At 52.3% G+C, this 24,526-nt stretch overlaps 1 protein-coding gene across 2 annotated transcripts in view; it reads left to right on the forward strand.

Annotated features, from left to right (window-relative positions):
• LOC122935678 (ATP-binding cassette sub-family C member 10-like) overlaps nt 1-24,526 on the forward strand; it is a 49,111-nt gene that overhangs the window by 20,899 nt on the left and 3,686 nt on the right. Inside the window, exons 4-12 of one of the 2 annotated variants that reach the window (XM_044291504.1) lie at nt 7,249-7,476; nt 9,162-9,321; nt 9,388-9,506; nt 9,872-9,951; nt 10,029-10,200; nt 11,364-11,462; nt 12,169-12,358; nt 14,384-14,461; nt 22,637-22,682. In XM_044291504.1, coding sequence (XP_044147439.1) covers nt 7,249-7,476; nt 9,162-9,321; nt 9,388-9,506; nt 9,872-9,951; nt 10,029-10,200; nt 11,364-11,462; nt 12,169-12,358; nt 14,384-14,461; nt 22,637-22,682 — 1,172 coding nt within the window. Of the gene's footprint in view, nt 1-7,248; nt 7,477-9,161; nt 9,322-9,387; nt 9,507-9,871; nt 9,952-10,028; nt 10,201-11,363; nt 11,463-12,168; nt 12,359-14,383; nt 14,462-22,636; nt 22,771-24,526 lie in introns of those variants that run through there. The other variant, XM_044291505.1, reaches the window with a different exon arrangement.

The raw sequence follows: 24,526 nt of genomic DNA on the forward strand, positions 1-24,526 counted from the left end.
CAGGCATGTGGTCGGCCCAGGGGGGCCCCTGGCGACGAGGGCCCCATCTTGCCGAGGCTAAGCGTGCCACGTGGGGGGCCTCACCGGTCCCTGATGGGGCGCCCAGTGCGGGGGTGCCCCCCTTACTCCATGGGGGGCCGCCTCCCATCGGCTGGGCACCTCCACCGCGTGGGGAAACGGAGTTGCCCCCTGGCATAGGGGGGAGGCCTAATCAGACGTGCCTCCCCCCTTCTGTGTGAGACGTGCCACGTGGGGGGCGCACCACTCCCTGATGGGGTGCCCAGTGCAGGGGAGCCCCCCTTCTCCATGAGGGGCCGCCCCCCGCCGGCTGGGCATCCCCACCGCGTGGGGAGAAAAATGCGCCCCCTGGCAAATGTGTTTGTCGGCGCTCCACAGCTGTCTGCGCTGCCCACTAGGTGAGGGAGCGAGGCAGCGCAGGCTGTGTACCGGCCGTGAAGAGGGGGCGGGAGCGGGCGGGGAATTGGCCCCCATGTGACCACAGGCTCCGCCCCCCGCCGGAGAGCGGTGCCGAGCGTGAGCCTGGGCGGCGAAGGAGGGGGGTGCCGTAAGTGTGGCTGCATTCCCCCCCCTCCTCCCGGCGGCTGACAAAGTGCCGCATGTGGAACGCTGCAGGAGGGGTGAACGAGACGCAGCGTATGGCGGCCCCTACATACCAAAGGGCCGACCATCGCACTGCTGCCTGCACTTACCAAATCCACCAGACGACTGCCAGGTACGAGCGCACGCTTCCAAGGACTCTGCACTACGTACGTTCGTGGGAGGGCGCCGGCCGTTGAAGTAGGTGGCCAAGCCCCTCCCACAAATACAGGCCAATGAATCGGCCTTACACGTATTTCTCAGCTGGATTGGGTCCGAAGAAGTTCAGCCGCAACCACATCATACGGTCAAATTCCTCCACAGAGTATCTGTACTCCACTGCTGGTTCCATCCTGGTGCTTTTAGGGTCGCTGTACTGAGACATGCGTTGCCCTTAAGTTGTAAAATCCACAGAAATGGTGTCTCCTGTAGCTGTCCTTCTGGCTGTAGGAACGATCCCGCTGCTTGCCACCAATTGTAACGGACCGTTTCAGCAGACAAGGGGTTAAAATCCGTTTAGGCGATATGCCCCTTTCTGAGAGACAGGCACAGCTACTGCAGAACACCAAACTCCCGAACTGGATACAAAATAGCACTCCAAACCGGAACCTCGCGAATAGCTGCTAGCAGACGAACAGGAAAAGCATACAATCAGCTTACACTCCTGGCAATCAGTCTCCAACAGCATACAGGGAATCCCTCCAATGACGAGACAAGGCTCCGTCTTGAGGGTCAAGCAGTGGTCTGACGTGTTGGCACACCCAGCCTGGTTTTTATTACAGTTGTTTGCAAATACAGGACAGATACAAAAAAACATCCCCACAATGCATCATGGTTTCCTCCTCTCTGTCCCGGAGACAACCGAGGGCAATCCAATTATCTCTCAGGACAAAGGGAAGTCGCCAATACACATGTGGAGACAACAGGACAGACATCACCATTTAAACACACAATGGGACAATAGAAACACACCCAGCATATTCCTCCCCTCTGCCGGTGATGATTATTGAACACACTGGCGAATATAATTATCAAAGGCAGAGAAATACAGTTTTATCACGGCCTCGGCTGCAAAACGGTGCATTTTTCGATTTTTCCACGGACCCATTAAAAGTCCTCGGAACCGGGGGATCTGGGTGAACCACATATCCAAAATTCACCCACATCCGTTCAGTAGTTTGGAAGATACAGTTTTATGCCAGTTACACTGAAAATATACAAGTTAGGCCTCATGCACACGACCGTTGTGTGCATCCGTGGCCGTTGTGCCGTTTTCCGTTTTTTTTTCGCGGACCCATTGACTTTTAATGGGTCCGTGGAAAAATCGGAAAATGCACCGTTTTGCAGCCGAGGCCGTGATCCGTGTATCCTGTCCGTCAAAAAAATATGACCTGTCCTGTTTTTTGGACAGACAACGGTTCACGGACCCATTCAAGTCAATGGGTCCGTGAAAGAACACGGATGCACACAAGATTGGCATCCGTGTCCGTGATCCGTGGCCGTAGGTTGCTTTCATACAGACGGATCCGAAGATCCGTCTGCATAAAAGCTTTTTCAGATCTAAGTTTTCACATCGTGAAAACTCATATCCGACAGTATATTCTAACACAGAGGCGTTCCCATGGTGATGGGGACGCTTCTAGTTAGAATACACTACAAACTGTGTACAAGACTGCCCCCTGCTGCCTGGCAGCACCCGATCTCTTACAGGGGGCCGTGATCCGTACAATTAACCCCTTCAGGTGCGGCACCTGAAGGGGTTAATTGTACTATCATATCCCCCTGTAAGAGATCAGGGCTGCCAGGCAGCAGGGGGCAGACCCCCCCCTCCCCAGTTTGAATATCATTGGTGGCCAGTGCGGCCCCCCCTCCCTCCCTCTATTGTAATAAATCGTTGGTGGCACAGTGTGCGCCCCCCATCGCCCCCCCCCCCCTCCCTCCCTCTATTGTAATAAATCGTTGGTGGCACAGTGTGCGCCCCCCATCGCCCTCCCTCTATTGTAATAAATCGTTGGTGGCACAGTGTGCGCCCCCCATCGGCCCCCCCTCCCTCTATAGCAGTAACAACATTGGTGGCCAGTGTGCTGCCTCCCATCCCCCCCCCCCCCATCATTGGTGGCAGCGGAGTTCCGATCGGAGTCCCAGTTTAATTGCTGGGGCTCCGATCGGTAACCATGGCAATCAGGACGCTACTGCAGTCCTGGTTGCCATGGTTACTTAGCAATAGTAGAAGATTCATACTTACCTGCTTGCTGCTGCGATGTCTGTGTCCGGCCGGGAGCTCCTCCTACTGGTAAGTGACAGGTCTGTGCGGCGCATTGCTAAAGAACTGTCACTTACCAGTAGGAGGAGCTCCCGGCCGGTCAAACACATCACAGCAGCCAGCAGGTAAGTATGAATCTTCTACTATTGTACTATTGCTAAGTAACCATGGCAACCAGGACTGCAGTAGCGTCCTGGTTGCCATGGTTACCGATCAGAGCCCCAGCGATTAAACTGGGACTCCGATCGGAACTCCGCTGCCACCAATGATCGGGGGGGGGGGGGGAGATGGGAGGCCGCACACTGGCCACCAATGTTGTTAATGCTATAGAGGGTGGGGGGGCCGATCAGGGGGCACACACTGTGCCACCAACAAATTATTACAATAGAGGGAGGAAGGGGGGGGCCGCACACTGTGCCACCAACGAATTATTACAATAGAGGGAGGGAGGGGGGATCTGCACTGGCCACCAATGATATTCAAACTGGGGAGGGGGGGTCTGCCCCCTGCTGCCTGGCAGCCCTGATCTCTTACAGGGGGATATGATAGTACAATTAACCCCTTCAGGTGCTGCACCTGAAGGGGTTAATTGTGCTGATCACGGCCCCCTGTAAGAGATCGGGTGCTGCCAGGCAGCAGTGGGCAGTCTTGTACACAGTTTGTAGTATATTCTAACCTAGAAGCGTCCCCATCACCATGGGAACGCCTCTGTGTTAGAATATACTGTCGGATATGAGTTTCACGATGTAGCTCATATCCGACAGTATATTCTAACATAGAGGCGTTCCCATGGTGATGGGGACGCTTCAAGTTAAATATACCATCGGATTGGAGAAAACTCCAATCCGATGGTATAAAAGAACTCCAGACTTTACATTGAAAGTCAATGGGGACGGATCCGTTTTTAAATGGCACCATATTGTGTCAACGTCAAACGGATCCGTCCCCATTGACTTGCATTGTAATTCAGGACGGATCCGTTTGGCTCCGCACGGCCAGGCGGACACCAAAACGACTTTTTTTTCATGTCCGTGGATCCTCCAAAAATCAAGGAAGACCCACGGACGAAAAAACGGTCACGGATCACGGACCTACGGACCCCGTTTTTGCGGACCGTGAAAATAAACTGTCGTGTGCATGAGGCCTTATACAGAAAATAGTCACTAATAAATGTGTCCCCTGTTTGGTAGTTTCAAACTATTGAATGATGTCTCTGTGCACCAAATACAGGCAAGATAGCACCGTGTGGAAAGTCAGAACAGTGTCTGTGAGTTACAATGGCCGCTATCTATTGTTCTCACCATGTGCTTCATCCAAGCAAGTAAGGCAGAGGATGCAATCCAGGGACAGAGGGCTCCGTCCCAAGTGCCTTAAGACCCAATAACTTAAGGGACCATAATCCCAGGGCAGGAGGCTGGCAAACAGCCCCCTCCAAAACACCGTGGCGAGGTTGGTTTCGCCACACCACATCTTTATCTCTGGAGACTGAATCTCGGAAATGTTGAACTGCCTTTCAACTGAGATGCGTGGATCCAAACTGACGTAGATCTTCTGGGATAGAATCCTCTTATTCATCAAGATGAATCCCGTAGTATTCTGCAGCATAATCCCAGATAAAGGGCCTGGTACAGCGATCGGTTCAGCGTGGAACTCCTTCCCCAAGACCAGGACGATGTAGGTAACAGCAACAATCTTTGATGCCATCTTGCGCCTATAATATATTGTATGACCAATATAAGCACATACATCTTCCCACTTTTCTTTTTATCAACCCTACGATGAAAGAAGTCATACTACCATACATCTTCAATTTGGCACAGTTTTCTTTCTTGAACAGAGCAAGTTCTTGGTTCAGAAGTGAGTTAAGAGATAATTAGTTACAGAGGAAAAATCCATGAGGACAGGTTAGTACACTCGTATGTTTATACTATACCAATCCTGGGTTTCCGCCTTTAGCTGGAACCTTGATATCTCTTTACTCCTCAGCATCCGGTAATCCTTCCATTTGGCGAAGTTGTGACCTGCAAAGCGTCTCCGCTACACTTATCAAAGAGCCATCAACTATTTCAATTTCGGCTTCTTTGCTGTCACATCCATAACCTGTTGGAAATAACTATATGACAACATAGTGGCTTGTGATCCCGTGTCAAGTAAACCCCTAATCGGCCCGATAAGTTCATCTTGGAGATAAGAATCAACAAAATATCGGCCTTCAACCTGAAACAAATCACATAAGAAATTAGGATGCTCACTCATCTGATGCTTTTTGAGGATTTGATCCTATTGCAGCGATGCGACTTCTGGAGAAACCCGGACATTCCTACTGCACGCGGCAGCTGCACCCGCCTTCGGGGAAGACTGGATTATATCACAGCTTACAGCCGGCAGCTCACAGGTTAACGCTGAGATGATGGGATCACTCACTGGAGAAGACACATTAGTGCACGAATCTACATGGTTAGGCTGCAAAATAGACAACACGTTAGACACCTCCTCTTTGGCCTCAATTTTAGGGTCAGGAACGCTGCAAGGCAATATAGGATTAGGAATCACATTAGATTCTTCTACAACCAGCTCGGTGGCCTTGCGTTGGCCTGGGCTCTGAAGCCCCCCTGCCTGCTTTATAGGGCTGAGCTGGGACCTGCAGCCGCCCCTAAAAAAGGCTTCAGATGTTTTTCCATGGACACCTGGGACATCTTATTAAGTATTTCAGTTAATTTAGCCACTTGATCTGCCAACTGATCAGACCGATCATTTGATTTGTGCACAATTCTGTTTTGTGGTGTACCCTCACTAGAGGTGGGAGACCGACTTCTAGGTGAAGTAGAGGGTTCAGGCCTACCTGCCTTCTGTTGTCTGGGCATGGTATTCCAGCACCTTTATCCCATTGACCCCTATTGTAATATTGGGGACGGTAGTTAGACCTCTTATCACCATTATTATCCCCCTCTGACCCGTTAGAGCTATGAGGTTTTGTTTGCTTGGGTCCTACCTGTTGTCGCTGGGTTCTTTGGAAAGGTCCTGTAGACGGAGGGTACCTGCGTGGCTGCGTTTCAAATCCCAGGTTGGGATTTATTTTAGCTTCTGCCTACGTTTTGTTCTGGGGACCTTTTGTATCTCCTCTCACCTGTAGCATGGCACTCACTGATGTTATACAGGGAAGTGGCAGCCGTCACCAACCTGTCCAAGGGAGCTTTAAAGGGCTTCTACCACCAGAAATACTGTTATGTAGCTGTCTGATATAGCGACGCGCTAATGTCAGCACTACATAACAGTATGTTTTTTTACCTTTCTCCCTGCAGCCGTTCTGATAAAATAAGCACTTTTATAATATGCTAATGAGCCTCTAGGTGCTATGTGGGTGTAGAATCAGCACCTAGAGGCTCCGTCTACTCAAACTTTATCCCGCCCAAGTCCTCTGTTCTGCCCGCCCCACTCCTCTTGATTGATGTCACGGTTCGCAGCATCACTGACAAAATCCCGCGCCTGCGCCGAATACAGAAGTGAACAGCGCATGAGCCTTGTTTTCTCACAGAGATATCTGTGCCTCCTCTGCTACACCAACGGTTTATTGTTAGTAAAAACACCACATCTTTACAGATACTCATTAACAAAGTCCATACACAAACTGTCTTCATCATATAATATGAAAATTTGCGTTCCTAAGAATATATATGATAACGGATACATAAATGTCCTTAATAATACGTAACAATATAAAACGATACATATGTCTTATTAAATTTTCTTATACAAAACTAAGGTTGATTAGAAGCGTATATAGATATCACAGATTTTTTGCTTCATTAATAAATACCAAACTGTAGAGGTAATTAGCACCAGCTGCGTCTTGAGAGCACCCTTATCATAAATTCATAAGGAGACATTTATATTAATATTTAGATCAATGTTTTATACACTTATGAAAAAGCACAACACTCCTGTATAATATAACTGATATCTGGAGAGCGGTGATGTTACCTCCTGTATAATATAACTGATATCTGGAGAGCGGTGATATCACCTCCTGTATAATATAACTGATATCTGGAGAGCGGTGATGTCACCTCCTGTATAATATAACTGATATCTGGAGAGCGGTGATGTCACCTCCTGTATAATATAACTGATATCTGGAGAGCGGTGATGTCACCTCCTGTATAATATAACTGATATCTGGAGAGCGGTGATGTCACCTCCTGTATAATATAACTGATATCTGGAGAGCGATGATGTCACCTCCTGTATAATATAACTGATGTCTGGAGAGTTGTGATGTCACCTCCTGTATAATATAACTGATAACTGGAGGGCAGTGATGTCACCTCCTGTATAATATACCTTATATCTGGAGGTCAGTGATGTCACAGTTCGCTGTCTCTCTCCAGCTGGTGACTAAGCTCCTGTCCGGGATGCGGGTGGTGAAGTTTTACACGTGGGAGGAACATTTTGCCCGTCTGGTGTCTACGTTACGGGCGCGTGAGCTGCGCAGTCTTCGTGCTATTAAGCTTCTGGACGCGGTGTGTATTTACCTGTTTGCAGCACAACCCGTCCTTATATCCATCATCACATTCATCACCTATGTGTTGCTTGGACACCAGCTGACTGCGGCTAAGGTGAGTGCCATCATGTCGGGTGCAGCAGACAATACACCTGACCCCGCCCACTCTCCACCTATATGCTCTCCTTTCATCTTGAACCCGCCCAGTCTCCATCTATATTCTCTCCTTCCATCCTGACCCCGCCTCCTCTCCACCTCTGTTCCCCATCCATCCTGACCCTGCCTCCTCTCTACCTCTGTTCCCCACCCATCCTGACCCTGCCTCCTCTCCACCTCTGTTCCCCACCCATCCTGACCCTGCCTCCTCTCCACCTCTGTTCCCCACCCATCCTGACCCTGCCTCCTCTCCACCTCTGTTCCCCACCCATCCTGACCCTGCCTCCTCTCCACCTCTGTTCCCCACCCATCCTGACCCTGCCTCCTCTCCACCTCTGTTCCCCACCCATCCTGACCCTGCCTCCTCTCCACCTCTATTTCCCACCTATCCTGGCTCCGTACCCTCTCCACCTCTATTCCCCTCCTATCCTGACCCCGCCCCTTCACCTCTATTCCTCACCCATCCTGACCCCGCCTATTCTCAACCCATCCTGATCCTGACCCCTCTCCACTTCTATTCCCCACCCATCCTGACCGTGCCTCCTCTCTTCCTCCCTATTCCCCACCCATCCTGCCCCACCCCTTCTCCACTTCTGTTCCCCTCCCATCTTGACCCCGCTCCCGCTCTACCTCCCTATTCCCCACCCATCCTGTAACCGCACCTTCTCCACCTCTATTTCCCACCCATTCTGACCCTGCCCCTTCACCTCCATTCCCCACCCATCCTGACCCCTCCTCCTCTTCACCTATCTACTTTCCTTCCATCCTGACCCTGCCTCCTCTCCACCTCTGTTCCCCACCTATACTGACCCCGCCTCCTCCACCTCTATTCCCCACCCATCTTGACCCCGCTCCCACTCTACCTCATCTATATTCCACCCATCCTGACCCCACCCACTCTCCACCTATCTACTTTCCTTTCACCCTCCCTGTTCCCCACCAATCCTGACCCCGCCCTTTCTCTACCTCTATTCCCCACCCATCCTGACCCCGCCTCCTCTCATCTACTCTTCTTCCATCCTGCCCCTGCCCCTTCTCTACCTCCCTAGTCCTCACGCATCCTGACCCCGCCCCTTCTCCACCTCTATTTTTTACACATCCTGTCTCCACCTCTATTCCCCACCCATCCTGACCCCGCCCCCTCTCCACCTCTATTTTTTACACATCCTGTCTCCACTTCTATTCCCCACCCATCCTGACCCCGCCTCCTCTCTACCTCCCTATTCCCCACCCATCCTGACCCCACCCCTACTCCAACTTTATTCCCCACCCTTCCTGACCCCGCCTCCTCTCTATTCCCCACCCATCCTGACCCCGCCCCTTCTCTACCTCTATTCCCCACCCATCCTGACCCCGCCCCTTCTCTACCTCTATTCCCCACCCATCCTGACCCCGCCCCTTCTCCACCTCTATTCCCCACCCATCCTGACCCCGCCCCTTCTCCACCTCTATTCCCCACCCATCCTGACCCTGCCCCTTCTCCACCTCTATTTCCCACCCATCCTGACCCCACCTACTCTCCACCTCCATATTCCCCACCCATCCTGACCCCGCCCCCTCTCTCTTCCTCTTCATTTGCCGTCCCCTCTCCACCAAGTGACCGCGCTTCTTCCGGTTTCCTGACCCTGCCATCCTCCCTTGCAGGTGTTCACCTCCTTGGCTCTGGTGGGGATGTTAATTCCGTCCCTCAATAACTTCCCCTGGGTGCTGAATGGAGTTTTGGAAGCCAAGGTGTCCCTGGAGAGGGTGGAGAGCTTCCTGGGGCTCCCGGAGCAGGACCTGCTGCGCTACTACCGGGTGGAAGGTAAGTGTCCCCGGCCTGTGCCCACACCTTGCTCCACACGACCTGAAGTCTCTGCTGTTGTTTCAGCTCCTTCTAGGGATGGACGTCTGGCGGTGGAGATGAGGAACGCCACCTTCTCCTGGGGGCCAGAGGTCAAGGAATCCGGATCCTTCACCCTCTTCATTCAGCAGCTGTCTGTGAAGGAGGTGAGGAGCCCCCCAGTCTGAACCCCCAGATAACCACCCGGCCATACACCCTGTACTGACCCCCCACTCAGCTCTGCCACCAAGAAATGGCTATTGCATAATGTTTTATACTCCAGTCACATCCAGAGCTGCAGCCACATGTCTGCTTTTATATCATTGTGTCTTATACTCCAGTCACATCTAGAGCTGCAGCACTGCTGACATGATTTTCATATATACTCTCTGGGGGTTGATAACTTGTTCTTGCAGGGTATGAATACTTTTCCACATCCTTGTGTTGTTGCACCCTCCTCATTCCTGGCAGTTTTTGGTGTCACGTTATGGGGTGTGATCTCTGTGGTTTCAGTTGTCGACCTCTTTCACAGGGCGTGCTGCTGGCGGTTGTCGGGAAGGTTGGCTGCGGGAAGAGCTCGTTACTCTCAGCGATCACCGGAGAAATTGGCAGGTAATGGCGGCTCTCAGATGCTGGAGCGCAGCTCCGGGGGCACATCGTAAAGCGCGTCTTCTCTGTTCTTGCGGCAGGCTGGGCGGAGACTTGTTTGTCGCCCACCAGGAGTTTGGATTTGGGTTTGTAGCTCAGGAGTCGTGGATCCAGTTCGCCACCATCCGAGAGAACATCCTGTTTGGGAAGGAGTACGACGAGCGCCTGTACAAGGAGGTGCTGGAGACCTGCGCCCTGAGCCCGGACCTCAGCGTGAGTAGTGGCATTTGGAGTTCAGGCGACAGGCCCAGCTTCTCCAGTCATTGGGGGACATGGCAGCAGTTGTGGTTGAGGTCCTAGGTCCAGCTTCTCCAGCAGTTGGTGTTCAGGTTCCAGGTCTGACTTCTCCAGATGTTGGGGGACAGCCCAGCAGTTGGAGTTCAGGTCACAAGTCCAGCTTCAACAGTCGTTGGGGTACATGGCAGCAATTGGGGTTCAGATCGCAGGTCCTGCTTCTCAAGCAGTTGGGGTTAAGGTCCCAGGTCTGACTTCTCCAGTTGTTGGGGGATGTCCGAACAGTTGGGGTTCAGGTCCCTGGTCCAGCTTCTCCAGCTGTTGGGAGACATGGCAGCAGATAGGGTTCAGGTCCCAGGTCCAGCAGCTCCAGCTGTTGGGGGATGTGGCAGCAGATGGGGTTAAGGTCCCAGGTCCAGCTTCTCCAGCAGTTGGGGGTTAAGGTCCCATCACTGACTTCTCCAGATGTTGAGGGACGTCCCAGCAGTTGGGGTTGAGTTTCCAGATCTGGCTTCTCCGGCTGTTGGGGAACAAGACAGCAGTTGGAGTTCAGGTCCAGTTTCTCCAGGTGATGGGGTTTAGGCCGTAGGTCCAGATTCTCCAGCAGTTGGGGTTCAGGTAGTAGATCCGGTTTCTCCAGCTATTGGGGGACGTGGCAGCAGATGGGGTTCAGTTCCAGCTTCTCCAGATATTGGAGGACGTGGCAGCAGATGGGGTAGAGGCCCCAAGTCCAACTTCTCCAGCTGTTGTTGGACATGGCAGGAGATGGGGTTCAGGTTCTAGGTCCCGCTTCTTCGGCTGTTGGGGGACGTGGCGGCAGATGGGGTTCAGATCGCAGGTCCAGCTTCTTTGGCTGTTGGGGGACATGACTGCAATTGGAGTTCAGGTTCCAGGTCTGGCTTTGTCAGTCATTGAGGTTCAGGTTCTAGGTCTAGCTTCTCTAGCAGTTGGGGTTTAGGTGGCAGGTCCGGCTTTTCCAGCTGTTGGGTGACATGGAAGCAGTTGGGGTTCAGGTCCAGCCTCTTGTTTATTTGCTAGGATTGTGGAAAACCCTTTCTTCTGTATATCTTTTTGGGGGAGGACTCGCCATCCTGACAACCAATAAACTAACTATCTGACCTCACCATTCTCCTCCACTTCAGATTTTGCCAGCTGGTGACCAGACAGAGGTCGGGGAGAATGGCGTGACATTGAGCGGAGGGCAGAAGGCTCGGGTAAGCCTGGCCCGGGCTGTATATCAGGTGAGTCTCTGTCTATAGAATCCTAGCGGTGGTTGAGGAATTTTGACAGCTGATAGTACAAGGCTCCTCCCACAGTGCAGGCCCTGTGACAGCTGGTAGTACAAGGATCCTCCCACAGTGCAGGACCTGTGACAGCTGATAGTACTAGGCTCCTGCCACAGAGCAGGACCTGTGACAGCTGATAGTACAAGGCTCCTCCCACAGTGCAGGACCTGTGACAGCTGAAGTACAAGGCTCCTCCCACAGTGCAGGACCTGTGACAGCTGATTGTACAAGGCTCCTCCCACAGTGCAGGACCTGTGAGAGCTGATAATAGTAGGCTCCTCCCACAGAGCAGGCCCTGTGACAGCTGATAGGACTCGGCCCCTCCCACAGAGCAGGACCACCTGTAACAGCTGATAGTACTAGGCTCCTGCCACAGAGCAGGACCTGTGACAGCTGATAGTACTAGGCCCCTCCCACAGGGCAGGCAGCATGGTGGTACAGTCCTCCATAATTGGCGTGGCCTCTTCAGGTTGGGTAATGTCACAATGTGGCGGCAGTTCCTGTAGTCATTACTCATCATGGTGTCCTTCAGAGTCCTCCCCCACCACTCTTAATGCTGCCTCTTCAGAGCAGCAATCATTCGTTCTGTGAAGATGGCGGAGGAACTGGTGGGTAGAGCGTGCTGCTTCGGGGGTTACATCGCCCTCCTTTACCTCCACAGGAGAAGGACATTTACCTCCTGGATGACCCCCTGGCCGCAGTAGACACAGATGTGGCCGCTCACCTCATGGACAGATGCATTCTGGGTATTCTCAGACACAAGACAAGGATCCTCTGCACCCACCGCACCGAACTGCTGGAGAAAGCGGACGTCATCGTACTGATGGAGGGCGGCGAAATTGTCTGCACAGGTGAGTGATAGGTCCTGTGCCCTCTGTACAGGGCAGTGATTGGTCCTGTGCCCTCTGTACAGGGCAGTGATGGGTCCTGTGCCCTCTGTACAGGGCAGTGATGGGTCCTGTGCCCTCTGTATAGGGCAGTGATGGGTCCTGTGCCCTCTGTACAGGGGAGTGATGGGTCCTGTGCCCTCTGTACAGGGGAGTGATGGGTCCTGTGCCCTCTATACAGGGGAGTGATGGGTCCTGTGCCCTCTGTACAGGGCAGTGATTGGTCCTGTGCCCTCTGTACAGGGCAGTGATGGGTCCTGTGCCCTCTGTACAGGGGAGTGATGGGTCCTGTGCCCTCTGTACAGGGGAGTGATGGGTCCTGTGTCCTCTGTACAGGGGAGTGATGAGTCCTGTGCCCTCTGTACAGGGCAGTGATGGGTCCTGTGCCCTCTGTACAGGGCAGTGATGGGTCCTGTGCCCTCTGTACAGGGGAGTGATGGGTCCTGTGCCCTCTGTACAGGGCAGTGATGGGTCCTGTGTCCTCTGTACAGGGCAGTGATGGGTCCTGTGTCCTCTGTACAGGGCAGTGATGGGTCCTGTGTCCTCTGTACAGTGATGGGTCCTGTGCCCTCTGTACAGGGCAGTGATGGGTCCTGCGCCCTCTGTACAGGGCAGTGATGGGTCCTGTGCCCTCTGTACAGGTCAGTGATGGGTCCTGTGCCCTCTGTACAGGGCAGTGATGGGTCCTGTGCCCTCTGTACAGGGGAGTGATGGGTCCTGTGCCCTCTGTACAGGGCAGTGATGGGTCCTGTGCCCTCTGTACAGGTCAGTGATGGGTCCTGTGCCCTCTGTACAGGTCAGTGATGGGTCATGTGCCCTCTGTACAGGGCAGTGATGGGTCCTGTGCCCTCTGTACAGGGCAGTGATGGGTCCTGTGTCCTCTGTACAGGGCAGTGATGGGTCCTGTGTCCTCTGTACAGTGATAGGTCCTGTGCCCTCTGTACAGGGCAGTGATGGGTCCTGTGCCCTCTGTACAGGGCAGTGATGGGTCCTGTGCCCTCTGTACAGGGCAGTGATGGGTCCTGTGTCCTCTGTACAGGGCAGTGATGGGTCCTGTGTCCTCTGTACAGGGCAGTGATGGGTCCTGTGTCCTCTGTACAGGGGAGTGATGGGTCCTGTGCCCTCTGTACAGGGCAGTGATGGGTCCTGTTCCCTTTGTTCAGGGCAATAATGGGTCCTGTGCCCTCTGTACAGGGCAGTGATGGGTCCCGTGCCCTCTGTACAGGGCAGTGATGGGTCCCGTGCCCTCTGTACAGGGCAGTGATGGGTCCCGTGCCCTCTGTACAGGGTAGTGATGGGTCCTGTGTCCTCTGTACAGGGCAGTGATGGGTCCTGTGCCCTCTGTACAGGGCAGTGATGGGTCCCGTGCCCTCTGTACAGGTGAGTAATGGGTCCTGTGCCCCCTGTACAGAGGGGAGTGATGGGTCCTGTGCCCTCTGTACAGGGCAGTGATGGGTCCTGTGCCCTCTGTACAGGGCAGTGATGGGTCCTGTGCCCTCTGTACAGGGCAGTGATGGGTCCTATGCCCTCTGTACAGGGCAGTGATGGGTCCTGTACCCTCTGTACAGGGGAGTGATGGGTCCTGTGCCCTCTGTACAGGGGAGTGATGGGTCCTGTGTCCTCTGTACATGGCAGTGATGGGTCCTGTGCCCTCTGTACAGGGCAGTGATGGGTCCTGTGCCCTCTGTACAGGGCAGTGATGGGTCCTGTGCGCTCTGTACAGGGCAGTGATGGGTCCTGTGCCCTCTGTACATGGCAGTGATGGGTCCTGTGCCCTCTGTACAGGGCAGTGATGGGTCCTGTGCCCTCTGTACAGGGCAGTGATGGGTCCTGTGCCCTCTGTACAGGGCAGTGATGGGTCCTGTGCCCTCTGTACAGGGCAGTGATGGGTCCTGTGCCCTCTGTACAGGGCAGTGATGGGTCCTGTGCCCTCTGTACAGGGCAGTGATGGGTCCTGTGCCCTCTGTAACTCTGCCCTTTTTTTTGTAGGTCCACCAGAAGAAGTCTTACCTCGGGTGCAGAAATCTCCTAAGTTAACCCCATCTTCTCTGCAGACCTCAGGTGATGGTGTGTATCTATGTCATTGCTTGTGGAGCTGTGGGGGTTCTGCACCATTGTAGGTGCACCGCTGGGCTGTGTCTGTGCAGGGCATGGAGATGTGGGTGTGACATATCCCAGGAGACCCCCGCAGGGCGGTGATGGGTCCTGTGCCCTCTGTACAGGGCAATGATGGGTCCCGTGCCCTTTGTAGAGGGCAGTTATGGGTCCTGCACCCTCTGTACAAGGCAGTGATGGGTCCTGTGCCCTCTGTACAGGGGAGTGATGGGTCCTGTGCCCTCTGTACAGGACAGTGATGGGTCCTGTTCCCTCTGTACAGGGCAGTGATGGGTCCTGTGCCCTCTGTACAGGGCAGTGATGGGTCCTGTGCCCTCTGTACAGGACAGTGATGGGTCCTGTTCCCTCTGTACAGGGAAGTGATGGGTGCCGTGCCCTCTGTATAGGGGAGTGATGGGTCCCTGTACAGGGCAGCGATGGGTCCTGTGACAAAAAAATTCCACAGAAAACACTAAGATAAAAACATCCTGCACGATACGATATACAAGTGTGCGGATGTCCCTGGCCATATTTTTGAAGAAAACCACAGAAATAAGATAATAATGCACTTAGTAAAGTAGATGCACATTTGTATCGTATCGTGCAGGATGTTTTTATCTTAGTTTTTTCTGTGGAATTTTTTTGTTTATGTAGTGTTTGCTTGAGGGAGTGGCACCTTCAAGTGTGAATGCGCACCTATTATTTTGGGAGTAGCATTCCTCTGCACTTTTGCCCCCCTCCCCTATCCAATAGAGCGCCCTGATTAGGTGGTACATATGGCTGTGCTTGCTCCTCCTCCCATTGGTTGCTTGATGCACATGGAGGTTACTAGGAGCAGCGCACCATATGTGCGGCGTCTGCGCTCCTGAACATAGAAGCCCAACGGCTTAGGTAGGTTTAGCGTAGGACCCGCCTGACCTGAGACCACCTTGGCGTTCGGTAGGCGGGCACAGATGTGTTTTGATCAAAATATATTGACTAAGTGTCTCAGATATTATCATATCAGGGTGAGGACTTTGTCCATATATAGTGCTTGCATCTGCTTTACTAAGTGCATTATTATCTTATTTCTGTGGTTTTCTTCAGTGATGGGTCCTGTGCCCTCTGTACAGGGCAGTGATGGGTCCTGTGCCCTCTGTACAGGGCAGTGATGGGTCTCGTCCCCTTTGTACAGGGCAGTGATGGGTCCCGTGCCATCTGTACAGGGGAGTGATGGGTCCTGTGCCCTCTGTACAGGGCAGTGATGGGTCCTGTGCCCTCTGTACAGGGCAGTGATGGGTCCTGTGCCCTCTGTACAGGGCAGTGATGGGTCCTGTGCCCTCTGTACAGGGCAGTGATGGGTCCCGCGTCCTCTGTACAGGGGAGTGATGGGTCCCGCGTCCTCTGTACAGGGGAGTGATGGGTCCTGTGCCCTCTGTACAGGGGAGTGATGGGTCCTGTGCCCTCTGTACAGGGGAGTGATGGGTCCTTGTCACGGATGGTGTTGCAGAAAGCTGGAACTTATAAATAAACATCCGACTGGCTTGATCCCAAACTAAGGAGCATATGGGTGAGCCCTATAAAACCCCTAGAGCTCTCCCTGACTACTATACCCATGCAAAGGTCTTTATGGTAGACGATTGCATGCCCTTGTACCTTTTACTATGTGACACCTGAAAACTCTATAATAGTGAGGGGACACGACCACAGGCTCCCTGCACTTAATACGGACGGAGTCAGGGTTACCTAGAATCAAGCCAGCAAGGAAACACAAATAAAGGAAACAGACTTATCTGAGGAATCAGCAGAGGCAGCATCCAGCAGTGAACACAATCCAGGAAGAAGTATAAACCGCAAAGTGAGGCAGTATGGGAGGGAATATAAAGGGAGGCAATTAGTGTAAATAGGTAACAGCTGGGAGAAGGAAAGGAGATAACAAAGTGAAACCAAAACAAAGGACGTCATGCAAGAGGTAGAGAAGAACGTCTAACAGACCTTCTCACAGACCTGGCGGTGACAGTACCCCTCCCTCTACGGGTGGACTCCGGACACTCAGAGCCCACCTTCTCAGGATGAGACCTATGAAAAGCCCTGATTAGACAAGTGGCCTTAATGTCCGCCACTGGGACCCACATCCTCTCCTCAGGACCATAACCCTCCCAATGAACGAGGTACTGGAGAGAACCGCGGATAATGCGAGAATCCACAATACTAGAGACCTGAAAATCAAGATTACCATCAACAACAATCGGAGGAGGAGGCAAAGAGGAGGGTACAGTGGGTTGGACATAAGGTTTTAATAGGGACCTGTGAAAAACATTATGGATCTTCTGAGGAAGATCAAGACGGTATGCAACGGGATTGATGACGGACAAGATCTTGTAAGGCCCAATAAACTTAGGACCCAACTTCCAGGAGGGAACCTTCAGTTTGATATTCTTTGTAGACAACCACACCAGATCACCCACATTCAGGTCCGGACCAGGCACACGTCTCTTATCCGCCACACGCTTATATCTCTCACTCATCCTCTTCAGATTACCCTGAATCATTTGCCAAATAGATGACAAAGACGAGGAGAATCTGTCCTCATCAGGTAAACCAGAAGACCCCTCTCCAGAGAATGTCCCAAACTGCAGATGAAACCCATATGCACCAAAAAATGGTGACTTATCAGAGGACTCCTGACAACAGTTATTTAAAGCAAACTCAGCAAGGGACAAAAAAGAACACCAATCCTCTTGATTCTCCGCCACAAAACAACGCAGATATGTCTCCAGATTCTGATTGACGCGCTCTGTCTGGCCATTCGACTGCGGGTGGAAAGCAGAAGAGAACGACAACCGAACCCCCAAGTGAGAACAGAAGGCCTTCCAGAATCTGGAAACAAACTGCGTGCCTCTATCAGAGACTATGTCTGAAGGAATACCGTGCAATTTGACAATGTGATCAACAAATGCCTGCGCCAGCGTCTTAGCATTGGGCAAACCAGGAAAAGGGATGAAATGCACCATTTTGCTAAAACGGTCCACTACTACCAGAATCCCAGTCTTCCCCGAGGAACGAGACAGGTCCGTAATGAAGTCCATGGACAGATGTGTCCAAGGACCGGAAGGAATGGGTAACGGAAGGAGAGGACCTGATGGCCGTGAATGAGGGACTTTGGCACGAGCGCAGGTCTCGCAGGCTGCCACAAAACCCTCAACTGTCTTACAAAGAGCCGGCCACCAGAATCTCCGAGCAATGAGATCTACTGTGGCTCTACTGTGGCTCTACTCCCCGGGTGCCCAGCAAGGACAGTATCGTGGTGCTCCTTAAAAACCTTGTGTCGTAAAGCAAGAGGCACAAACAACCTCCCAGGAGGACAAAGATCAGGAGCCTCTGACTGGGCTGCCTGCACCTCTGCCTCCAATTCAGGAAAAAGAGCAGAGACCACCACCCCTTCAGCCAAAATGGGACCCGGGTCATTTTCCCCCTCCCGGAAAACAACGTGACAAGGCATCTGCCTTCACATTTTTAACCCCAGGGCGGAACGTGACAACAAAATTAAAGGGCTTCTGTCACCCCACTAAATCTTTTATTTTTTTTTGCTTACTTATAATCCCTACACTGCGATTTATGGCTACATGATCAAATTAATCATTTTGGTCCTGTAGATTTAGTTTAAAGCAAGCTTTTAAAATATGCTAATTACCTTGCTACCAGCAGGTAGGGCGGTTACTTGCTGGTAGCAGCCGCATCCTCCGATCGTAAAGACGCCCCCTCCACATTGTGATTGACAGGGCCAGGGAACGGGATCGTTCTCTGCTGGCCCTGCCTGTTTGCATTTAAAATCTTGCGCCTGCGCCGCGGCCGTACCTGTCTTCAATTGGCGCAGGCGCACTGAGAGGCGGCCGCTCGCTCGGCCGCTCTATCCTCAATGCTCCTGCGCCGATGATGTCACATCTACACCCGGCGCAGGCGCATTGAGGATGGAGCGGCCGCCTCTCAGTGCGCCTGCGCCAATTGAAGACAGGTACGGCCGCGGCGCAGGCGCAAGATTTTAAATGCAAACAGGCAGGGCCAGCAGAGAACGATCCCGTTCCCTGGCCCTGTCAATCACAATGTGGAGGGGGCGTCTTTACGATCGGAGGATGCGGCTGCTACCAGCAAGTAACCGCCCTACCTGCTGGTAGCAAGGTAATTAGCATATTTTAAAAGCTTGCTTTAAACTAAATCTACAGGACCAAAATGATTAATTTGATCATGTAGCCATAAATCGCAGTGTAGGGATTATAAGTAAGCAAAAAAAAAAAAAAGTTTAGTGGGGTGACAGAAGCCCTTTAAACCTAGAAAAGAACAAAGACCATCTGGCCTGTCTCGGGTTCAGACGCTTGGCTGACTCCAAGTAGGCCAGATTCTTATGGTCAGTAAACACGGTAATAGGGTGTCTGGCTCCCTCTAGCCCAGTGATGGCGAACCTATGGCACGGGTGCCAGAGGTGGCACTCAGAGCCCTCTCTGTGGGCACCCGCGCCTTGGAAAAAGTCTATGGCATACTAATATGCTTTAGACTTTTCCTGCCATTCATCAGCACAGGGCGCACTATGAACAGCACAGGCAGCGCACCGAATGTAGGCTATTAAGCTATTATAGCTAAATGATAAAGTACATGGAAGATATATCATATTGGTGTTCAGGTTAAATTGCTGTGTTGGCACTTTGCGATAAATAAGTGTGTATTTGGTTGCAGTTTGGGCACTCGGTCTCTAAAAGGTTCACCATCACTGCTCTAGCCAATGGCGCCATTCCTCAAAAGCCAACTTGATGGCCAACAACTCCCTATCTCCCACATCGTAATTGCTCTCCGCGGAGGAGAGTTTCTTCGAGAAAAAGGCACACGGTCGCCATTTGGCAGGAGAGGAACCCTGAGACAAGACCGCCCCCACACCCACCTCAGAAGCATCAACCTCAACTATGAAGGGTAGGGAAATATCAGGTTGTACCAAGATGGGAGCGGAAGCAAAACTTTCCTTGATATCAGAAAAAGCCTTACGCGCCTCTACCGACCAGGAGGAAAAATCTACCCCCTTTCTGGTCATATCAGTGAGTGGTTTAACAATAGAAGAATAATTCAAAATGAACTTCCTGTAATAATTGGCAAAGCCCAAAAAACGCATCAGCGCCTTCTGATTCTCAGGAAGCTCCCACTCAAGCACAGTGCGGACCTTCTCGGGGTCCATGCGAAAACCAGAAGCGGAGAGAAGAAACCCCAGAAATTGAATTTCTGGAACCGCAAACACACATTTTTCCAGTTTAGCGTACAATTTATTCTCCCGCAGGATGAGCAAGACCTGACGTAGGTGGTCTCGATGAGTCTTGAAATCAGGAGAAAAAATTAAAATGTCATCCAGATACACTAATACAAATTTCCCCATCAAATGATAAAAAATGCTGTTCACAAAATGCTGAAAGACGGCATCAAACCAAAAGGCATAACCAAATTCTCAAAATGGCCCTCAGGGGTATTGAAGGCCGTCTTCCATTCGTCCCCTTCTCTGACCCTGACCAGGTTGTATGCCCCTCTTAGATCCAACTTAGAAAAAACCTTAGCCCCAACAACCTGGTTAAACAGGTCCGGGATCAGAGGAAGCGGATAAGGGTCACGAATTGTGATATTGTTCAGCTCCCTGAAATCCAGACATGGTCTTAAAGAACCATCTTTTTTCTTAACAAAAAAAAACAGCGGCAACAGGTGACTTCGAGGGTCGTATGTGTCCCTTTCTCAGACTCTCAGAGATATAAGCACGCATAGCGATCCTCTCAGGTTGGGAGAGATTGTATAAACGAGATTTAGGCAGTTTGGCGCCTGGGATGAGATTAATAGGGCAATCGTACTCCCTGTGAGGGGGCAACTCCTGGACACCACTCTCAGAAACCATGAGTTATAGCAAATTGATTATCAATGAGATTGACAGCTGCTCCACTATCTACAAAAATCTCACAAACAATGTTTTTGCTCTCTAGCGCCACCCTGGCAGGTAGGACAAAACGGGAACTACAGGCAAACGGCAAACCTTCTATTTCCACATCAACCTTGCCAATAGTAGCAAATGGAAAGTTTTTAGAGGGTTTTTTTCTTTTTGTTTTTCTTTTATTACCCTCAGAAAACTCCATGAATCTCCTAGAGGGGCAAACATTAGCCAAATGATTTATACCCCCACAACAGAAACAAACCCTCCTCTGAGAGCTGAATCCTCTACTATCAGAGGCAAGCAAACCCAGCTGCATGGCCTCCTGCTCAGAAGGGATTGAGAGCGACGGAGACCCCTGCGCACTGAATGAGACTGCCTCACTGTCCTTGGACTGAGTATGACAGGAAGGAGTGATCTCTCCTCTCTCTCTAAGACGCCTGTCAATACGGACATGGCAGACTCTAACGACGCTGGTCTCTCATGAAAAGCAAATGCATCTTTCAATCTTTCCGAAAGACCATGGCAAAATTGACTTCGGAGTGCAGCATCATTCCAACCAGTATCAGCTGCCCATCTCCGAAATTCAGAACAATATATCTCTGCGGAGTGTTTACCCTGGCATAATAGACGTAGTCTAGACTCAGCCAGAGCAATACGATCCGGATCATCATATATCTGACCCAGGGCTACAAAAAATTCATCCACCGATCGGAGGGGCCGTGCCCCCTCCGGCAGCGAAAAGGCCCAGGACTGAGCGTTATCCCTGAGCAGCGAGATGATGATCCCCACCCTCTGCTCCTCATCACCAGAGGAATGGGGAAGTAGGCGAAAATTGAGTTTGCAAGCCTCTCTAAAGCAAACAAAATTCTCACTACCCCCGGAGAACGTATCCGGAAGCGAGATCTTAGGCTCGGAACAAACTCCATGAACGCAAGCTGAACCGGTCAACTGAAACTGAGACACAGTTTTACGGAGCTCTGCGACCTCCAGCGAAAGACCTTGCATGCGATCAATTAAGCCTGAAACCGGATCCATGCTTAAGACGGTTATGGCGTTTATAATGTCACGGACGGTGTTGCAGAAAGCTGGAAATTATAAATAAACATCCGACTGGCTTGATCCCAAACTAAGGAGCATATGGGTGAGCCCTATAAAACCCCTAGAGCTCTCCCTAACTGCTATGCCCATGCAAGGGTCTCAATGATAGACGATTGCATGCCCACGTACCTAAGACTGTGTGACACCTGAAAAACTTATAATAGTGAGGGGACACGACCACCGGCTCCCTGCACATAATACGGAGGGAGTCAGGGTCACCTACAATCAATCCAGCAAGGAAACACAAATAAAGGAAACAGACTTATCTAAGGAATCAGCAGAAGCAGCCTCCAGCAGTGAACAACTCATCCAGGAAGAAGTATAAATCGCAAAGTGAGGCAGTATGGGAGGGAATATAAAGGGAGACAATTAGTGTAAATAGTTGACAGCTGGGGGAGGGAAAGGAGATGACAAAGTGAAACCAAAACAAAGAACGTCATGCAAGTAGAGAAGAATGTCTAACAGATCCTCTCACAGACCTGGCGGTGAGAGTCCTGTGCCCTCTGTGCCGGGGAGTGATGGGTCCCGTGCCCTCTGTTCAGGGCAGTGATGGGTCCTGTGCCCTCTGTACATGGGAGTGATGGGTCCTGTGCCTTCTGTACAGGGCAGTGATGGGTCCTGTGCCCTCTGTACAGGGGAGTGATGGGTCCTGTGCCTTCTGTACAGGGCAGTGATGGGTCCTGTGCCCTCTGTACAGGGGAGTGATGGGTCCTGTGCCCTCTGTACAGGGCAGTGATGGGTCCCGTGCCCTCTGTACAGGGGAGTGATGGGTCCCGTGCCCTCTGTGCAGTGGAGTGATGGGTCCCGTGCCCTCTGTACAGGGCAGTGATGGGTCCCGTGCCTTCTGTACAGGGCAGTGATGGGTGCCGTGCCCTCTGTATAGGGGAGTGATGGGTCCCGTGCCCTCTCTACAGGGAAGTGATGGGTCCTGTTTCCTCTGTACAGGGCAGTGATGGGTCCTGTGCCCTCTGTACAGGGCAGTGATGGGTCCTGCGCCCTCTGTACATGGCAGTGATGGGTCCTGCGCCCTCTGTACAGGACAGTGATGGGTCCTGTGCCCTCTGTACAGGGCAGTGATGGGTCCTGTGCCCTCTGTAACTCTGCCCTTTTTTTTGTAGGTCCACCAGAAGAAGTCTTACCTCGGGTGCAGAAATCTCCTAAGTTAACCCCTGTAACGGCACCGTTTCAGCAGACAAGGGGTTAAAGTCCGTTTAGGCGATATGCCCCTTTCCGAGAGACAGGCACAGCTACTGCAGAACACCAACCTCCCGAACTGGATACAAAATAGCACTCCAAACTGGAACCTCACAAGTAGCTGTCAGTCAGACGAACAGGAAAAGCGTATCCGTCAGCTTACACTCCTGGCAATCAGTCTCCCACAGCATACCGGGAATCCCCCAATAACGAGACAAGGCTCCGTGTTGAGGGTCAAGCAGTGATCTGAAGTGCTGGCACACCCAGCCTGGTTTTTATTACAGTTTTTGCAGATACAGGACAGATACAACATATCCCCACAATGCATCATGGTTTCCTCCCCTCTGTCCCGGAGACGACCGAACACAATCCAATTATCTCTCAGGACAAAGGGGAGATCACCAATACACATGTGGAGACAACAGGACAGGAATCACCACCCAAACACACAATGGCACACCCTCCCAGCAAACACAGACATTTAACATATCCCCAGATAGCTCAAGTCTGAGTGCATATCATTAGGTGAATGGCACTCAGAATACACAAATACAATGATATTAGCTATCTGGGTGCCCTCACATAACATACAATTTAACCGAACGCATAATAACATAAAACACAATTCTACAGACAGATTTAAGCTGTGCGGCCGGCCTGTCTTCTCCTTTACAGTTACTATGGGCCATAATCCTGAGGCAAGAGGCTTTTAAACAGCCCTCTCCAAAACCCAGTGGCGAGGTTGGTTTCGCCACACATCTCCCCCCCCCAGGGAAGACTAACCAGATACCTGACCTCACGCCGGTCGGTACCTGAGTTAGTCTGGCAGCCCACCCACAACCCAATACTGGACCTGCTGAATTTAGTAGGCTGTCTCTGTCCAGTGAATCCACCAAAGTTATATTGGTAGCTGGTACTCCCGGTCTCTGAGTTGCTCCCTGGCTTGGAGTGGAGGTTGCTTTGTGGGCAGGGATCAGCGGTACTCTGCCCTGGTGCCAGCGTTACCACAGAAGAAGCCTGGTTGGAGTCTGGTTGTTGGAGGGGGAAGCCGACTGTCTCCCCTTTGGCTAAACTGCCCTGTTGCTGGGGGACAGGAACAACTGTCCCTACCCCCTGTGCTGTAAGTGCAGAGACCACGGTCCCATCTGCACAGTTGTGGGGCTTACTGTCTCCCCCTGGTGCGTTAATCTGCCGCTGGGGAGAGGGGGTAACGAGCTCCTCTCCCATACATACTTCCAGCCGCTGGGGAGGGCGACCGACCGCCTCCGCTCCCAATACAGTGTCCTGCTGCTGGGGAAAGGAGACTGGGCTCTCTATTCCCTGTAGGACACTCTGCCGCTGGGGGACAGGACCGACTGTCTCTGCCCCCTGTAACTCCGTCTGCCGCTGGGGAATGGAGACTCGGCTCCCAATTCCCAAAAAATCATGCTGCTGCTGGGGGGCAGGAACAACTACCTCTGCCCCCTGTAACTCAGCCTGCCGCTGGGGAGGGAGGACGTTGCTCTCCTCTCCCTGCACTTCACACTGCCTTCCCTGCACATCACTCTGCTGCTGGGGGGCAGGAACAACTACCTCTGCCCCCTGTAACTCAGCCTGCCGCTGGGGAGGGAGGCCGCTGCTCTCCTCTCCCTGCACTTCACACTGCCTTCCCGGCATATCACTCTGCTGCTGGGGGGCAGGAACAACTACCTCTGCCCCCTGTAACTCAGCCTGCCGCTGGGGAGGGAGGCCGCTGCTCTCCCCTCCCTGCACTTCACACTGCCGCTGGGGAATGGAGACTAGGCTCCCAATTCCCTGCAGGACCGGCGGAGAGA

Source organism: Bufo gargarizans, chromosome 4, assembly GCF_014858855.1.
Source record: "Bufo gargarizans isolate SCDJY-AF-19 chromosome 4, ASM1485885v1, whole genome shotgun sequence".
NCBI classification, from domain to species: Eukaryota; Metazoa; Chordata; class Amphibia; order Anura; family Bufonidae; genus Bufo; species Bufo gargarizans.